Source organism: Hemitrygon akajei, chromosome 9, assembly GCF_048418815.1.
Source record: "Hemitrygon akajei chromosome 9, sHemAka1.3, whole genome shotgun sequence".
In the NCBI taxonomy this organism is placed as follows: domain Eukaryota; kingdom Metazoa; phylum Chordata; class Chondrichthyes; order Myliobatiformes; family Dasyatidae; genus Hemitrygon; species Hemitrygon akajei.
In genome coordinates this window covers 144,808,698-144,826,188 of record NC_133132.1, presented here as the reverse complement: position 1 = coordinate 144,826,188, position 17,491 = coordinate 144,808,698, and the positions used below count along the sequence as shown (strand labels likewise).

General features: G+C 43.3%; 1 protein-coding gene across 1 annotated transcript in view; it reads left to right on the top strand.

Moving 5' to 3' along the window:
- Positions 1 to 17,491, top strand: part of LOC140733616 (macoilin-like) — a 113,853-nt gene that overhangs the window by 78,530 nt on the left and 17,832 nt on the right. Inside the window, exons 7-10 of the mRNA XM_073057193.1 lie at positions 593 to 1,052; positions 10,170 to 10,328; positions 10,453 to 10,635; positions 13,273 to 13,393. Coding sequence (XP_072913294.1) covers positions 593 to 1,052; positions 10,170 to 10,328; positions 10,453 to 10,635; positions 13,273 to 13,393 — 923 coding nt within the window. The remainder of the gene's footprint in view (positions 1 to 592; positions 1,053 to 10,169; positions 10,329 to 10,452; positions 10,636 to 13,272; positions 13,394 to 17,491) is intronic.

Here is a 17,491-nt window from a genome sequence, read left to right as displayed (position 1 = left end):
GCCCGGATGTCAGCACACTGGGCATGTTCAGGATATGTAGAGATGTATGACTGTCTGAACTCTGAAATGATGTTGGGCATGGTTTGGCTATTTTCATTGTAACCCCAACTCCGCAATCCCGTCTGCTTGTTGCCATCTTTCACACCCTTGTTTATCAAGAATCTCTCGATACCCTTGCCTTAAAAATATTTGAAGACTTTGCTTTGAATAAGAGAGTTCCAAACACTCCTGGCTCTCTGAGAATTTTACCTTAAGTCTGTGATAAATGGGTTATTCCTTATTTTAAAGCAATGACTCCTTATTTCATCGTTAAATGGGAGCCTATCCCAGGTATGAGTCGAGTAAAGCATCTTTCAACTGCTTTCAGTGCATGAACATCCTTCCTTAAATAAGGCAACTAGTACAGTATACATTACACTACTCCCAATGTGGTCTCACTAATGCTATACAGTATATCTGAACTATAACTTCTCCCAATTCCCTTTGCAAAAAACAATAACACTCTCTAAAATTTGCTGCAGATGGTAGAAATGCTAAATAATTTGTTTTTCTAGAAATCTCCTCATTCCATAAAATGTTTGCTTTGTTTTAGCGTTTAAAGGGCTTTCACTGTGGTCTCAGTACCAGCAAGAAAATAGAGCCATTGTAATTGGGAAGAAGTACAGTTTGGTCCTACCGGAACTGGAGTTTAAAGAAAAAGGTAAAGAGAAGGAGGTCGTAAAGCAGACTCTTGGAGCTGGAAATTGTTTACAAGCACCCGACTCTAGATTCAGTGAAACGGAATGTGTGGAAAATCACTTTATCAAAACCGTGGAGTATGAGCCTTTCGAAAGTCCCGAAAACCTATCCCATGATGACCTGTGTGCTGAAAGCTCAAGAGTCTGCAAGCACAAATCACCAAAGGCACACGGTGCTTCGAACGGCAATGTGATTTTCACCAAGGTGGAGAAGAGGCAGAAGTGCTCGAGCAAAAGCACCAGCACGCGCAAAGGGATCTTCGAGAACGGCTCTTTGAATCATCAGAACAGCAAACCAGAGGCTGTTGTGCTACGGTAAGAAATCTTCAGGCTGGCCGTAGTCCTCAGTCTTAAATGTAGAAATATGCAAGGTCAAACGTTAGAGAGATGTGATTGGTTACATAGAGGTGAATGGCAAAACATTAAGTTAAGGGTCTGATTCAGCCAACTCGTAACAGATTAATTTGTCAACAAGGTTAGTGCAGTATACAAGTGTCTCCAATATACAACACTTACACTTTCTGAAAATACAGCAATGAAAAAAATTACTTGAACCGAATCCTTAAATGAAATATGGTATATTTATGCATTGATAAAAGTTTGATCTCTGGTCCTATGATATTGAAAGCAAAAAAAAAATCACACTGTAATAGGAACACCTGCAAATATTAGGTTTAATAAGCTGTGGGCACGCTACTTTGCTGCCAGAAGGTCACACGCAGGATGCCTCCAGCATATCCTCAGGCTGCGCTGGTCAATGATGCAAGCAATGCATTTCACTGTATGTTTTTTTCTAAAGTTTTGATGCGTATGTGACAAATACAACTAATCTTTATTACTTTTGTACCAGAGATGTGAAAGCATACTAAGAACGTTAAAACAAAAGTTACCCACCCTGACCAATGGGATAATGAGGAGTAATTCAAAAGCTCAAGGAGCTAATCCAAAAGTTTCCACCGATGGGCACAATCACAGGATTCTGGCGCTTATGAACAATTATGTAAAATATTAGACCAAGGCAGTCAGGATGGATATTTATAAAGTGATTTGTGCACAAATAGAGCATTGCATTCATTTCTATATGCTGCACTTTATAGTAACGATGTAAAGTCTTTGGAGAGGGTGTAGAAGAGTGTCAGTAAAATATTCCAGAATGAGGGAATTTCAAAGCCAAAGTCAAAGTAAATTTCTTATCAAAGTACGTAGATGTCACCTTGAGATTTGTTTTTTGTAGGCTTTTACAGAAAAATAATGAAATACACAAGAATTTATGAAACACTATACCTAAACAAAGACTGACAAAACCAGTGTGCAAAAGAAGACAAACTGTGTAAATAAAAAAACAGATAAATAAATAATACTGAGAACATGAGTTGTAGAATCACTGAAAGTGAGTTTATAGATGTGGATAGAGCAGAGGGAATGAGGTTGCTCTCCCTGGAACTGATAAAGGGAATCTGATAGTGATATTTAAAATGATGAAAGTTGGAGACGGGATGGAGCAAAATTATGGCCGTTGGTGGAGGAGTCAAAAATGAGTGGACATACACAAGAACAAAAGCCAGCTCAAGGACGTTTTTAGCAGCCAGTGCTAATATTCTGAGTCATGGAGATCCTCCCGAATCAGGCCCTTTGATCACCATGTACTGTATTTCACTGAGAGGGTGGTCCGTATATGGAATGAGGTATCAGAGAAAGTGGTTGAGGCAGGTACAGTCACAACATCTAAAGGTTTCTTGGACATGGGTATTTATAGAAAAGGTGTAGAGAGATTAGGACCAAACATGGACAACTGAGACTACCTTAGATGGGACTCTTGGTTGACATTGACCGAGGACTGAAGAGCCTGTTTCCATGCTGCATGACTCTGTGATTAGACACATCCTGAAGCCCTGGGCCACCTGGCATTGAAACAGGTTCAATCTGGGCCCCTTTATCCAAATGAAGTTATAAATAGCATGTCGCTTGCTCTTAAAGTATAAATGGGACATTATTATATTTCTTTCATTACTTTGGAATTCTTACTTACAAATAAAATTATGATGTCAAAAGACACGATTTAATTACATTGTCATTAGCAAATGCTTTTTTTTAATGTACTTATAGTGATTCAAAGAAGAGTTTTCTTTTAACACAGAGTGAAAATAATATAATGATGAGCTGCTTGTGACATAACATCAAAGTTCAAACAACCACTATCTTCTGAGAAAGACTCCCAAGACTTTTTTTTGCAAAATATTTAATCTTATATGAGGCATTTAGAAGGGAAGGTCCTAGTTTTATTCTCATAATTCAGACCCTTGACATATACAATCAGAAGAGTGCTTTTCTTTCTGGGTCACCGAACGGAATATGGTACTACACATGGGTTGATCTAACTATTCTATTTTTGGCTGTGTCTTTCATTATACTAATAACAAAGTGTTCTTTAATAGTTTATGCCACTGAACTGTAATCCACTATCTGGACCATTCAGAAGGTGACATGAGTTTGAAGCTAAAAGGATTTATTTTCAAATCATTAAACCTGGAGTAAAAACTGGTGTCAAAATAAAAAAATGGATTGTGGTAAAACCCCACCAAGTTCAGCGATGTGCCTCAGGGAAGGAAGTTTGCTATCTTTACCTTGCATGACCTATATGTGACTTCACGCTCATAGTGATGTGGTTAACTCCTGACTACCTCCTTGTTAAGAGGCAGATTTAGATTCCAATTCATTTATTTATCCTGTAAATCGAAAAATGTGGTGAAATGCATCGTTTGTGATAACAGTCAACGTAACTTGAGAGTGTGCAGGGGGCAGTTCGCAATTGTCGTCACACTAATTTCAATCTTCTCATTAAGGGGGTCTACATCTCATGAGTAAATTAATAGTTTTGTTGCATGCTTCCTGCATATGTATACAGATTTGGTTTTCAATTGGCCATGGATCCTGGATCTCATTTGGCTTCACTGAAAGTGAGTTCAGGAACATTTATGGAGTATGTGGGTAGTCCATTAATTACACTTTCAAGCCCACCAACCTTCATTTACCACCGTTCCTGCACATCTTGTCCAACACTTTCAGTAGAGGTTTATACATGCATGGTAAATATGAACCTATTCATACTAGGGAATGGAAAACGAATGAATGGGTGGAGGGTGTCTGATAACCAATGATTATCAAAGGTCTTCACCTTCATCAAAGGATTGATGGAAAACAGATGACTCCTATATTATGGCAGTTCACCTTTATGGAATTCACAAACCTCTTAAAATATTTGGGGTACGGAATAAATATTTACTTTTTGGAACTTTTTCCACCATGCATTTCTTGAACGCAGCATGCTCCATGTTATAAAAAAGTTGTGACGTGGATGGTTCAATGGTTCCATTTAATATCAGAGCACGTGTACAGAATACAACCTGAAATTCTTACTCTTCGCAGACATCCACGAAACAGGAAAAAACCTCAAAGAATGAATGACAGAAACATCAGACCCCCAAAGCCCCCCTCCCCCTTCCACACACAGCAGCAGCAAAAGCATCAACCCTGCCCCTGCCCCCAACTGCTCCAGCGAAAGCACCGCCCCCACCCCCACGTGCAAGCGGTAGCAAAGCACCGAAAGAGAACATGATCCAGAGTCCATCAAAAAAGCACTGCCCATCCCAGCACTTCGACATCTCAGACAGGCTCTCCAGTGAGGGAGAGAGAGGCTGCTCCTGCAACTAACACGAACGGGACACCAGCAGTTGTTTTCTGTGAATGAAACCCCATAACACTGGGGTTTCCTGCACTTCACTTGCCTGGATGAGTGCAACAACACCCCAATGCTCTCCACTCAGGACACACCACCCTGAGCATTAACCATCACCATTGTTCAGTAGATTGGAGTGTGTATCATTTCAAGGTGCACTGCCGGAATTTACCAAGGCTTCTACAACAACACCTACAAGATCGTTGCACCTAAAAAGCATATCCATGGGAAAGTGATTACCTTCACATTCCCCTCTGTGCAACTCATCATCCTAACTAGGAAACACTTTGCTGTTCTTGCATCGTCACAGCATTGTGGAGTACCTTCACCAGGAAGGTCCACATCCCATGCAAATAAATAAAAAATATGTGCTCACCCAACTGGGATGGGAGAGCATCTATTTAAATTTAGGTGAGATTAGGCATTGAATGCCATTTGCATGTACCTACATATATCAATAACTCTTTGCACTCTTTGCTTTTATTTCAATGATTTAGAGAGCTGACACTGATTTTTAAAAATTTGAAATAACCAGAAACCACAAACAGTAAAGTTCAAAATTCAAAGTAAATGTGGTATCAAGGTGTATGTATGTCAGCATATACAACACTGAATTTCATTTTCTTGTCGGCATAATCAATAAATCTACAGAATCATAATCATGACAGAATCAATGAAAGATCACCCAACTAGAGTGTTCAACCATTGTGCAGAAGATAGCAAATTGTGTAAATACAAAAAGAGAAAATAACAATAAATGAACGTTAAGCAATAAATATCGAGTACATAAGATGAAGAGCCCTTGAAAGTGAGACTATTTCAATGATGGGGCAAGTGAAGCTGATTAATTAAAACAATAGAATTGGTTCCATATTCTTGGTGAAGAAGCCAGATACAAGGTGAAGCACTGCCAGCTGCTGATGTATCTCTTCGAAGTTTGCAGCTCTTATTAAACTTTGTAATATGAAGTAGATTATTTTAAAGCCTATCAATTACTTATTTCAGGTAGTCACATAGTATCGAATTATATTTGTTTACCAAAAGCAAATCTATTTTAAGTTAATATAGTTACATATAGTTAATATAGTTACATATGCTCAACATCGACATTTGAATCATAAATCGGCTTGAAGTTACTTAACTCAGACAAAAAGGAATAGTCGGCGTATTACATAGAATACTGGAAATCTGACCCAGGAAACACTGAGAATGCCCAAATGTTCTGTAATTAGAAGTGACTGATGGTGAGATCTTGCTTTGGAACTGGTATGATTAGATTAAAGTGTACTGTATCACCGACAAGAACACAACATTTCACTGTGTTTTGGCCTACTAAGAGAGAGGTTGTAATAGAACTTTGAAAACTTGTGTTAATTGAATGTCTTTCATGACCCTGGGATTTCCAGCACTAATTAAGTACTTCAGAAATGTAAACACGGTAGTGGCACAGACTGCAAATGACTGTGACTAGCTGCCTAATCTAGTCAGAAGAACATAGGAACACTCACTCACTCAACTTGTCTATCTCTCTGTACAGACTCTCCATATCTTCTGCACAATTTGCTTTTCCACTCAACTTAGTATCATCAGCAAACTTAGATACACTACTCTCAGTCCCCTCTTCCAGATCGTTAATGTATATCGTGAACAGTTGCGGGCCCAGCATCGACCCCTGTGGCACACTGCTCACCACTGATTGCCAACCAGAATAACACCCATGTTTCCAATTCTCTGCTTTCTATTACTTAACCAATCTATCCATGCTAATACATCACCCCCAACCCTATGCATCTTCGCCTTATGAGTAAGTCTTTTATGTGGTAAGTTTTTATCGAACACCTTCTGGAAATCTCATAATTTTGTATACTTCTATCGGGTCACTTCTTAGCCTCTGGCACTACATAGAAAACAGTCCAAGTTCATGCAACCTCTCCAATACACACTCAGTAGCCACTTTATTAGGTACTACCTGTATAAGGTCTTCCATTACTGTAGCCATCCACTTCAAGGTTTGATGTGTTGTGCGTTCAGCGATGCTCTTCTGCACACCACAGTTGTAATGTGTGGTTATTTGAGTTACTGTCACTTTGAACAAGTCTGACCATCTTCCTCTGACCTCTCATTAACAAGGCATTTTCACCCGCACAACTGCCCCTCACTGGATTTTTTTTTGTTTTTCGCTCCTTTCTCTGTAAACTCTAGAGACTGCTGTGCTTGAAACTTCCAGGAGTTCAGCAGTTTCTGAGATACTCAAACCACCTCATCTGGCACCAACAGTCACTTCACAGTCAAAGTCACTTAGATCACATCTCTTCCCCATTCTCATGTTTGGTCTGAACAACAATTGACCACGCCTGCGTGCTTTCAGGCATTGAGTTGCAGCTACATGATCAGCTGATTAGATGCTTGCATTAACAAGCAGGTGGACGGGCATACCTAATAAAGTGGCCATTGAGTGTATTCCAATCCAGGTACATTCTGGTAAATTTCTTATGCACCCTCCTGGAAGACTCCACATTCTTTCTGTAATTCAGTGACCAGAGCTGCATGTAGTACTTTAAATGTGACCAAATCAAAGCTTTATACAGCTGCAACATTACCTGCCAACTTTTATAAGCAATGCATTATGCCTTCCTTACCACTCTTCCCTTGTGTTGTTGCTTTCAGGAAGCTAGGAATTAGTACCTCCAAATCCCTCTTAGCAGCGGTTCTAACGGTCAGCACAACGCCATGACAGCTCAGAGCGCCAGAGTTCAATCCTAGCGTCCCCTGTAACCAGTCCGTATGTACTCCCCATAGAGTACGTGGGTTTTCTCCTGGTGTTCTGGTTCTCTCCCACAGTCCAACGAGACGAGGGGTGATTGATAAGTCCATGGCCTAAGGTAGAAGGAGTCAATTTTAGAAAACCTAGCACATTTATTTTCCAACATAGTCCCCTCCTACATTTACACACTCAGTCCAGCGGTCGTGGAGCATACGGATCTTGGACCTCCAGAAAGTGTCCACAGATGGGTGATTGATAAGTTCGTGGCCTAAGATAGAAGGAGATGAGTTACACATCTCTCATTACATGTTCAACTCTTTGAGTGATTATGCAGAAAGTTTCAAATTAATAACATCTCCTTTTACATTAGGCCACAAACTTATCAATCACCCCGATGAGTTATTAACTTCAAACTTTCTGCATAATCACTCAAAGAGTTGAACATGTAATGAGAGCTGTATAACTCATCTCCTTCTGCCTTAGGCCACAAAATTATCAATCACCCATCTGTGGACACTTTCTGGAGGTCCAAGATCCATATGCTCCACGACCGCTGGGCTGAATGTGTAAATGTAGGAGGGGACTATGTTGAAAAATAAATGTGCTAGGTTTTCTAAAATTGACTCCTTCTACCTTAGGCCATGAACTGACCAATCACCCCTCGTATACCGGGTAGCTAATTGGTCATTGTAAACTGTCCTGTGATTAGGTTAAGTTTAAATCAGGGTTTTCAGGGGGTGCTGGGGTGGTGCTACTCTGTGTTGTATTGCTAAATAAAATAAATAAATTTCATCTTCTAAAATGCAGCACCTCACACATCTGCTAATACTATCTCTCTGCCCATACTTCCAACCGACGTATGTCCTTTGTCAACCTTCACTATCTTCAAATCCACCAATTTTTGTGTTTTTTGCTAACTTTCTAATTACCATAGCTATGTTTTCATCCAAATAATTTGTATGTATTACAAGCAACAGAGGTCCCAGCACTGATACCTGCTGCTCATAGACCTCCATTCAGAATAACACCTTTCCATCACTAACCCTGACTTCCATGGCCAATCCAATTCTGAATTTACCTAGTCACCGTGGATCCTCTAGATCAGTCTACCATGAGAGACATGCCCCCCAACACCCCCACCTCCTTCACCATTTCTCACCTCCTTTTCCCTCCCTCACCTTATCTCCTCGCCTGCCCTATCTTTTTCCTCCTATCTTTTTCACCGATCAACTACCCAGCTCTTTATTTCATCCCTGCCCCTCCAGGTTTCACCTGTCACCTGGTGTTTCTCTCTCCGCTCCCCCACCTTTTAAATCTACTCCTCAGCTTTCTCCCCCCCAGTCCTGTCGAAGGGTTTCAGCCCAAAACGTCGACTGTACATTTTTCCATAGATGCAGCCTGGCCTGCTGAGTTCCTCCAGCATTTTGTGTGAGTTTGTCTGATTTCCAGCATCCACAGATTTTCTGTTGTTTGTACCAGGAGAGATCTTGCTGCCAGGGTAGAGTCTTAGAGTCCTACAGCACAGAAACAGGCCTTCCAGCCCACCTAGCCCATACCAACCTGATCTTCGGCCTGTACCCAAACTCTAGGCCTCCAAACCCCTCCCATACATGTACTGTACCTTTCCAAACTTCTGCTAAGTATTCCAATTGAACCCACATCCACCACTTCTGCTGGCAGCTCTTACCACACTCCAGCACCGTCTGAGTGAAGAAGTTTCCTATTGGAGAAGACAGTCTTCTGAAGAAAACCAATGAGTAGCCAGTTTAAAACAGAAGACAATAAGATAGTTTCATCAGTCTGAGTGAAAGGAGCCTGTGTTACCAAGACCTGGGTGGCTGATTCGAATGCTTCCTCTTCCAATGCCTGTCATCGAGTAGCCATCCTCTCTCTTGTTGCTGTTGCTGATTAACATTCTGTGAGTGACAGAAACTGTTATACTTCCATTTGCACCACTTCACCTGCGAGTCAACTGGGGTGATTATACTGTATCCGGTGCTCCCGATGTGGCCATTTATACATTGGGGAGACCCGCCGCAGACTGGAAGACCATTTCGCCGAACACCGGCGCTCGGTCCTCCAGCAGTGGCGGGATCTCCCCGTGGCCACACACTTCAATTCCACAGACCACTCCCGCTCCGACATGTCTGTCCATGGCCTCCTCTACTGTCAAGATGAGGCCACACGCAGGTCGATGGAGCAACACCTTATCTCCCGCCTAGGTAGCCTCCTTCCTGCCGGCATGAACATCCAACTCACTGACCTCCGTTGATACCCCTGCCCCCCCCACCCCCATCCCTATCTATTATTTTAGTCTGGTTCTCTTTCTCTCTCTTTTTTTCCCCCCTCACTATACTCTCCCCCCAGCCCTACCTTTCTTTCTCTTTTATTTCCCATAATTCTCCACCTTCCCCCAGCCCATTTCCCTTCAGCCTATCACTTCCCAGCTCTCTACTTCATCCCTCCCCCCACTTCTTATCCCCCCTCGACCATCCCATGTTACTTCACTCCTGATGAAGGGTTTCGGCCCGAAACGTCGTTACTACCTCCCCCCATAGATGCTGTCTGGCCTGCTGAGTTCTGCCAGCATTTGGTGTTTTTATTTATTTCCAGCATCTGCAGATTCACTTGTGTAAACATGATGCTATGATGTACTATGGCTTTATTTCCAAGTTCCTTCTTGCTTGACAGAAGATACAAGGGTTACAATTTCAAGGTTTCGCCAGCCATCATTCAAGTTAAAATTCGGTCTCTACACCCCACCAAATGTTCCAGGGGAATGCAGGAAAGCAGACAAGTTTAGTTTTCCATTGAAAAGCATGATGAACAAGTTGCTGTAATACTGAGGCACTTACATGAACTACTTAAAAATGTAACTACTCAATCTTTTTTACAAAGCTGGCAAAGCTAACCATAATTTTTGTTTGCCTAGACTGGAAAATGATATTAAAAAACTGAAGGCCGACCTACAAGCCTCTAGGCAAAACGAGCAGGAACTCCGCAATCAGGTTAATATACTGACCAACAGCAAACAAAAAGCACGGTCTGAGCTTGTTCAACTTCGACAAGAAAATGAGATTCTACAGACCAGGTAGGGGTGAGCACCATGCGCAGAGCTGAAGTGGGCTCCACTTGACTGCTTATTTTTTCTCAGATTAAATGGACAGCAGTTAGCCACTGTTCGAATGGGATGGTTGTGTTTCTTTTCCTTTTAGAATGCACTGTGCTTTTCAAGCCAAACAGAAGGACAAGCAGAACATTGCCTATCTAGAGAAAAGGCTTCGATCAGAGCTGGAGAGTCGAGCTCTGCTGGAGAAACAGCTGATGGATGCAAAAAGGAGAAAGGCAGATGAAGCTTCAGTTCTTACTCGGGCTGTTACACTCACTGCGTCCATCAGGTACTGCGTCTGTCTTTTACAATGCCTGCTTTTGTACTGATTCTCTCCAAATCAGTACAAAGATGAAACATGCTAATTTTTTGCTTAGCATTTCTTAATAGTGGGATCCATGACATAAATATTATCCTGTAGTCAGTTAACAAATTAGATTATAAGACCATAAGATATAGGAGCAGAAGTAGGCCATTCGGCCTATCGAATCTGCTCCGCCACTTAATCATGGCTGATCCAATTCCTCCAGTCATCCCCATTCCCCTGCTTTCTCCCCACACCCTTTGATGCCCTGGCTAATCAAGAACCTGTCTATCTCTGCCTTAAGTGCACCCAATGAGACTTGTCCTCCACAGCTGCTCATGGCAACAAATTCCACAGATTTACCACCCTCTGATTAAGGTAATTTCTCCACATCTCTGTTTTAAATGGACGTCCTTCAGTCCGGAAGTCATGCTCTCTTGTCCTAGAATCCTCCACCATGGGAAATAACTTTGTCATATCTAATCTGTTCAGGCCTTTTAACATTTAAGCAGAAGTTCGCTGATGACACGGCCATAGTGGGGTGTGTCAGGAATGGACAGGAGGAGGAGTATAGGAAACTGATACAGGACTTTGTGATATGGTGCAACTCAAACTACCTGCGTCTCAATATCACCAAGACCAAGGAGATGGTGGTGGACTTTAGGAGATCTAGGCCTCATATGGAGCCAGTGATCATTAATGGAGAATGTGTGGAGCAGGTTAAGACCTACAAGTATCTGGGAGTACAGTTAGACGAGAAGCTAGACTGGACTGCCAACACAGATGCCTTGTGCAGGAAGGCACAGAGTCGAATGTACTTCCTAAGAAGGTTGGCGTCATTCAATGTCTGTAGTGAGATGCTGAAGATGTTCTATAGGTCAGTTGTGGAGAGCACCCTCTTCTTTATGGTGGCGTGTTGGGGAGGAAGCATTAAGAAGAGGGACGCCTCACGTCTTAATAAGCTGGTAAGGAAGGCGGGCTCTGTCGTGGGCAAAGTACTGGAGAGTTTAACATCGGTAGCTGAGCAAAGGGCGCTGAGTAGGCTACGGTCAATTATGGATAACTCTGAACATCCTCTACATAGCACCATCCAGAGACAGAGAAGCAGTTTCAGCGACAGGTTACTATCGATGCAATGCTCCTCAGACAGGATGAAGAGGTCAATACTCCCCAATGCCATTAGGCTTTACAATTCAACCGCCAGGACTTAAGAACTTTTTAAAGCTATTATTAATGCTTTTTGAGATGGTGATTTAGATGCATATCATATTTTTTTTTACTGAGTTAAGTATTGTATGTAATTAGTTTTGCTACAACAAGTGTATGGGACATTGGAAAAAAGTTGAATTTCCCCATGGGGATGAATAAAGTATCTATCTATCTATCTATCTATCTATTTGGGATGTATCTATGAGAGCCCCCACTCATTCTCCTGAACTCCAGAGAATACAGCCCAAGAGCTGCCAGATATTCCTCATTTGGTAACCCTTTCATTCCTGGAATCATTCTCATGAATCTTCTCTGAACCCTCTCCAATGTCAGTATATCCTTTCTAAAATAAGGAGCCCAAAACTGCACACAATACTCCAAGGGTGATTTCATGAGTGCCTTATAGAGCCTCAACATCACATCCCTGCTCTTATATTCTATACCTCTAGAAATGAACGCCAACATTGCATTCACAAGAGATGTAATTGTATGAGAGTTGTTTAAGATTAGTTGCAGTGAGTCAATTTTGAGGGAATGAACTGTGAAGTGTGTCAGCAACTCATCTAATACCTCAGGAGGTCGATCTGGAATATGTTAACTGCTGGGCCCCACTATCTGAGATCACCCGATCAATTTGGGTACGAGTAGAAAATGGCAGTCCTTGGCAGCTTCCTATTGGGACAAATGGAAGGTGGAAGTGACTGTCAGGACATGTTTGTTTTTGATCAGGAGGTAGGTTGGAATCATCAGCTGTGTCCCTGGAAATCTCCATTTCCCCACTTCTCTCCTTTGATTTGGTTCCTTTGTTGTTTAATGTCTGTGAAGAACTTCAGATATTTTACCACATTATTAAACAAGAGGTAAACATGCAAACATGAGACAAAATGCACACTCTGACCTTTAACCTTTCCTCACCTGCCCATTACTTCCCTCTGGGTCCCCCTCCTCCCTTCACAAACAGGAGAAAATCGGCAGACGCTGGAAATCAGAGCAACACACACAAAATGCTGCAGGAACCCAGGATCTGTGGGAAAGAGAACAGTCGACGATTCGGGCAGGACTGGAGAAAAAAAGCTGAGGAGTTGATGTGGGGGGGGGGGGGAGTGAGGGGAGAGGGAAACACAAGGAGATAGGTGAAACCGGGGAGGGGAGGGATGAAGTAAAGAGCTGGGAAGTTGATGGGTGAAAGAGATACAGGACTGGAGAAGGGGGAGTCTGATTGAAGAGGGCAGAAGGCCGTGGAAGAAAGAAAAGGGGGGAGGAGCACCGGGGAAGGTGATGGGCGGCAAGGAGATAAGGTGCGAGAAGGAAAGGGGATGAGGAATGGTGAAGGGGGGGGGGGTATGATTTCAGGGTTCTGTGTTATTTTTACCCTGCGTACTATGCACTTATCCATATGGCTTATCATTCCAGGGGAGACTGCACAGACGCCCTGAAGAACAGAGTGAAGGAAATGGATGCAGAATACAAACAACTGCAAACGGAACTCAGAATGAAAGACGAACACCTGAGGAAGGTAGAGCAGGAGGTGCAGGTAAATCTCTCATACCAGGTGGGCTGGAATGAAGGATGCAGGGTTCTCTGAGAGTGTCACCGTTCTTTCAGTGCTCTGCGGTTTTATGGTTTGTATCGGTACGTGGATGGTAGGGCTGTGGTCCCAGTATAGCTCGATGGGAGTAGGCAGTTTAAATGGTTCAGCACAGACCAGATGGGCCAAAGGGCCTGTTTCTGTGCTGTGCTTTTCTAGGATTCTATGTGTGGGCAACTGTGACATTTTACCAACATTCAAAACGAGAGTGTTGGCTTCACGTTTGTTCACACAGAAGCTCAAAATTCACAGAATATTTATTATCAAAGTGCTCCTACGCTACCAAATGCTGCCCTGAGATTCATTTCCTCGCAGGCATTTACAGAAAAGTGAAGTGCAGTAGAGTTTTACAAAAAACTATACATAGACGAAGAGTGACACACACTGATGTGCAAAGAAGATGACTGTGCAAATAAGAATGATACAGAGAACATGAGTTGTAAAGAGTCCTGGAGAGTGAGTCTGTGGATCAGAGTAGTGGCGAGTGAAGGTATCCGCACAGATGCAGGACCCTAATGGTTGTATGGTATTGACAGTTGCAGAAACTGTGTTGTGGGAACTCAGGTTTCTTTACCTCCTGCCCAATGGTAGTAGTAAGGAGAGGGCAGGGCTTGGATGGTGGGGGTCTTTGATGATGGATGCTGCGTGATTAGTTGACGTACTCGCAGACTGGGAGAGCTTCACCTGTGATGGACTGGGCTGAACCCATCACTTCTTGTAGCCTTGTCCACTCTTGGGCATCGATGTTTCCATACCAGGCCACGATGCAACCAGTCAGGTACTTGCCATTATGCATCAAATGAAATCTGCTGAAATTCATGGCAAATCTATGCAAACTTTCCAGAAAGTGTACAGTAGGTGCTGCTGTGCTTCGTCTGTGATGACACTGAGGTGCCGGTCACAGGAACAGATCCTCTGACATTTTAATGCCAAGGAGCCTGGAGCTGCTCAATTTAACAGGACAATTTACAATCACCAATTCACCTACCAGCCAGTACACCTTGGGACAGTGGGAGGAAACTGGAGCACCCAGAGGAAACCCACACATTCGGGGAGTATAAACTCCTTACAGGCAGCAGTGGGAATTGAACCTGGGTCGCCGGTACTGTAAACCGCTGTGCTAACCAGTATACTACTGGACCCCCTGCAGTTCGCGTACCGTCCCAACCGCTCAACAGATGACGCCATTGCCACCACCCTCCACCTGGCCCTAACCCACCTGGACAAAAAAGACACATACGTTCAGATGCTGTTCATAGACTTTAGTTCAGCATTCAACACAATCATCCCTCAGAAACTGACTGGAAAGCTGAGCCTACTGGGCCTGAACACCTCCCTCTGCAACTGGATCCTAGACTTCCTGACTGGGAGACCTCAGTCAGTCTGGATCGGGAGCAGCATCTCCAACACCATCACACTGAGCACGGGGGCTCCCCAGGGTTGCGTGCTCAGTCCACTGCTGTTCACTCTGCTGACTCACGACTGTGCTGCAACACACAGCTCGAACCATATCATCAAGTTCGCCGATGACACGACTGTGGTGGGTCTCATCAGCAAGAACGACGAGTCAGCTTACAGAGAGGAGGTGCAGCGGCTAATGGACTGGTGCAGAGCCAACAACCTGTCTCTTAATGTGAACAAAACAAAAGAGATGGTTGTTGATTTCAGGAGGGCATGGAGCGACCACTCCCCGCTGAACATCAACGGCTCCTCAGTAGAGATCGTAAAGAGCACCAAATTTCTTGGTGTTCACCTGACGGAGAATCTCACCTGGTCCCTCAACACCAGCTCCATAGCAAAGAAAGCCCAACAGCGTCTCTACTTTTTGCGAAGGCTGAGGAAAGTCCATCTCCCACCCCCCCATCCTCATCACATTCTACAGGGGTTGTATTGAGAGCATCCTGAGCAACTGCATCACTGCCTGGTTCGGAAATTGCACCATCTCGGATCGCAAGACCCTGCAGCGGATAGTGAGGTCAGCTGAGAAGATCATTGTGGTCTGTCTTCCCACCATCATGGACATTTACACTACATGCTGCATCCGCAAAGGAAACAGCATTGTGAAGGACCCCATGCACCCCTCATACAATCTCTTCTCCCTCCTGCCATCTGGGAAAAGGCACCGAAGCATTCGGGCTCTCACGACCAGACTATGTAACAGTTTCTTCCCCCAAGCTATCAGACTCCTCAATACCCTGAGCCTGGACTGACACCTTACTGCCCTATTGTCCTGTTTATTATTTATTGTAATACCTGCACTGTTTTTGTTCACTTTATGCAGTCCAGTGTAGGTCTGTAGTCTAGTGTAGCTTTCTCTGTGGTTTTTTTTATGTAATTCAGTCTAGTTTTTGTACTGTGTCATGTAACACCATGATCCTGAAAAACATTGTCTCATTTTTACTATGCACTGTACCAGCAGTTATGGTCAAAATGACAATAAAAGTGACTTGACTTGACTTGACAACTGTGTTGCCCTGAATGAGGACCAGCTCATGGACCTTCATCTTCTTTGGCTTTGCTGATGTTAGGAGAGAAGTTGCTGGGGCATCGCAGAACCTGAATTCAATCTCCTTCCTATATGCTTGATTCAGCACTACCTTGATTCGTTCAGCAACAACAGAAAAATTAAATGCATCATTTAGATCTGTACTTAGACATAAAATAAGTTGAGCAGGGCGCTAAGCACACAGCCCTACGATGCAGCCATGCTAGTGGTGCGTGCGGAGATGTTATTGCCAACCTGCACTAACTGGGGTCTGCCATGAGGAAATTGAGAATCCAGTTGCACAGGGAGGTACTGAGGCTCAGGGCTTGTTGAAGAGTGTTGAGAGGATGGAAGTGTTGAATGCTGAGCTGTATTCGATGAAGAGCATGCTGACATATGCACCTTCGTTGTCCTGGTGTTCCAGAGCTGAGTGAAGAGTCAATGAGATGTGATGTGGACCTGTACTGACGGTAGGCAAATTGGAGTGGATCCAAGTTGTTTCTCGGGCAGGAGTTAGACCATAAGATATAGGAGCAGAATTAGGCCATTTGGCCCATCACATTTGCTCTGCCATTTCATAATGGCTGATCCATTTTCCCTCTCAGCCCCAATCTCCTGTCTTCTCCCCATATCCCTTCATGCCCTGACTATTTAAGAATCTATCTACCCAATGACTTGGCCTTTGCAGCCTCCTGTGGCAATGAATTCACCAGTCTCTGGCTAAAGAAACTGCTGCGCATCTCTGTTCTAACAGGACACCCCTCTATTCCGAGGCTTGTCCTCTGGTCTTAGACTCTCCCACCATATGAAACATCCTCTCCACACCCACTCTATCTAGACCTTTCAACATTCAATAGGTTTCAATGAGGTCACCCCTTATTCTTCTGAATCCCAGTGAGTAGAGCCCCAGAGCCATCAATTCCTCATGTGACAAGCTTTTCAATCCCAGAAAAATTTTTGTGAACCTGGTTTGAACCCTCACCAATCCCTTCTTAGATAAGGGGCCCAAAACACCACACAATACTCCAAGAGCTGTCTTACAGCACTTTATAAAGCCTCAATATTACATCCTTGCTTTTACGTTCCAGTCCCTTCAAAATGAATGCTAACATCACGTTACCCTTCAATCTACAAATTAACCTTTAGGGAATCCTGCATAAGGACTAAGTCCATTTGCGCCTCAGATTTTTGAATTTTCTCTCAGTTTAGAAAATAGTCTGTGCTTTTATTTCTTCTAACAAAGTGCATGACCACGACTCTGTATTCCGTCTGCCACTTCTTTGCCCATTTACTGAATCTAAGTCCTTCTATAGCCTCTCTACTTCTCAAATCCACCTTCCTCTCCACCTATCTTCATCTCATCCGTAGACTTGGCCACAAAGCCATCAGTTCCGCCGTCCGAGTCATTGACGTATAACATAAAAAGAAGTTGATATATTTCATCACCAGCCTCTCAAAGCACTTCATCATGGTGCATGTGAGATCTGTTGGACAATAGTCATTGAGGCAGGACACCGTGTTCTTCTTGGGCACCAGTATGATTGATGCCTGTTTGAATC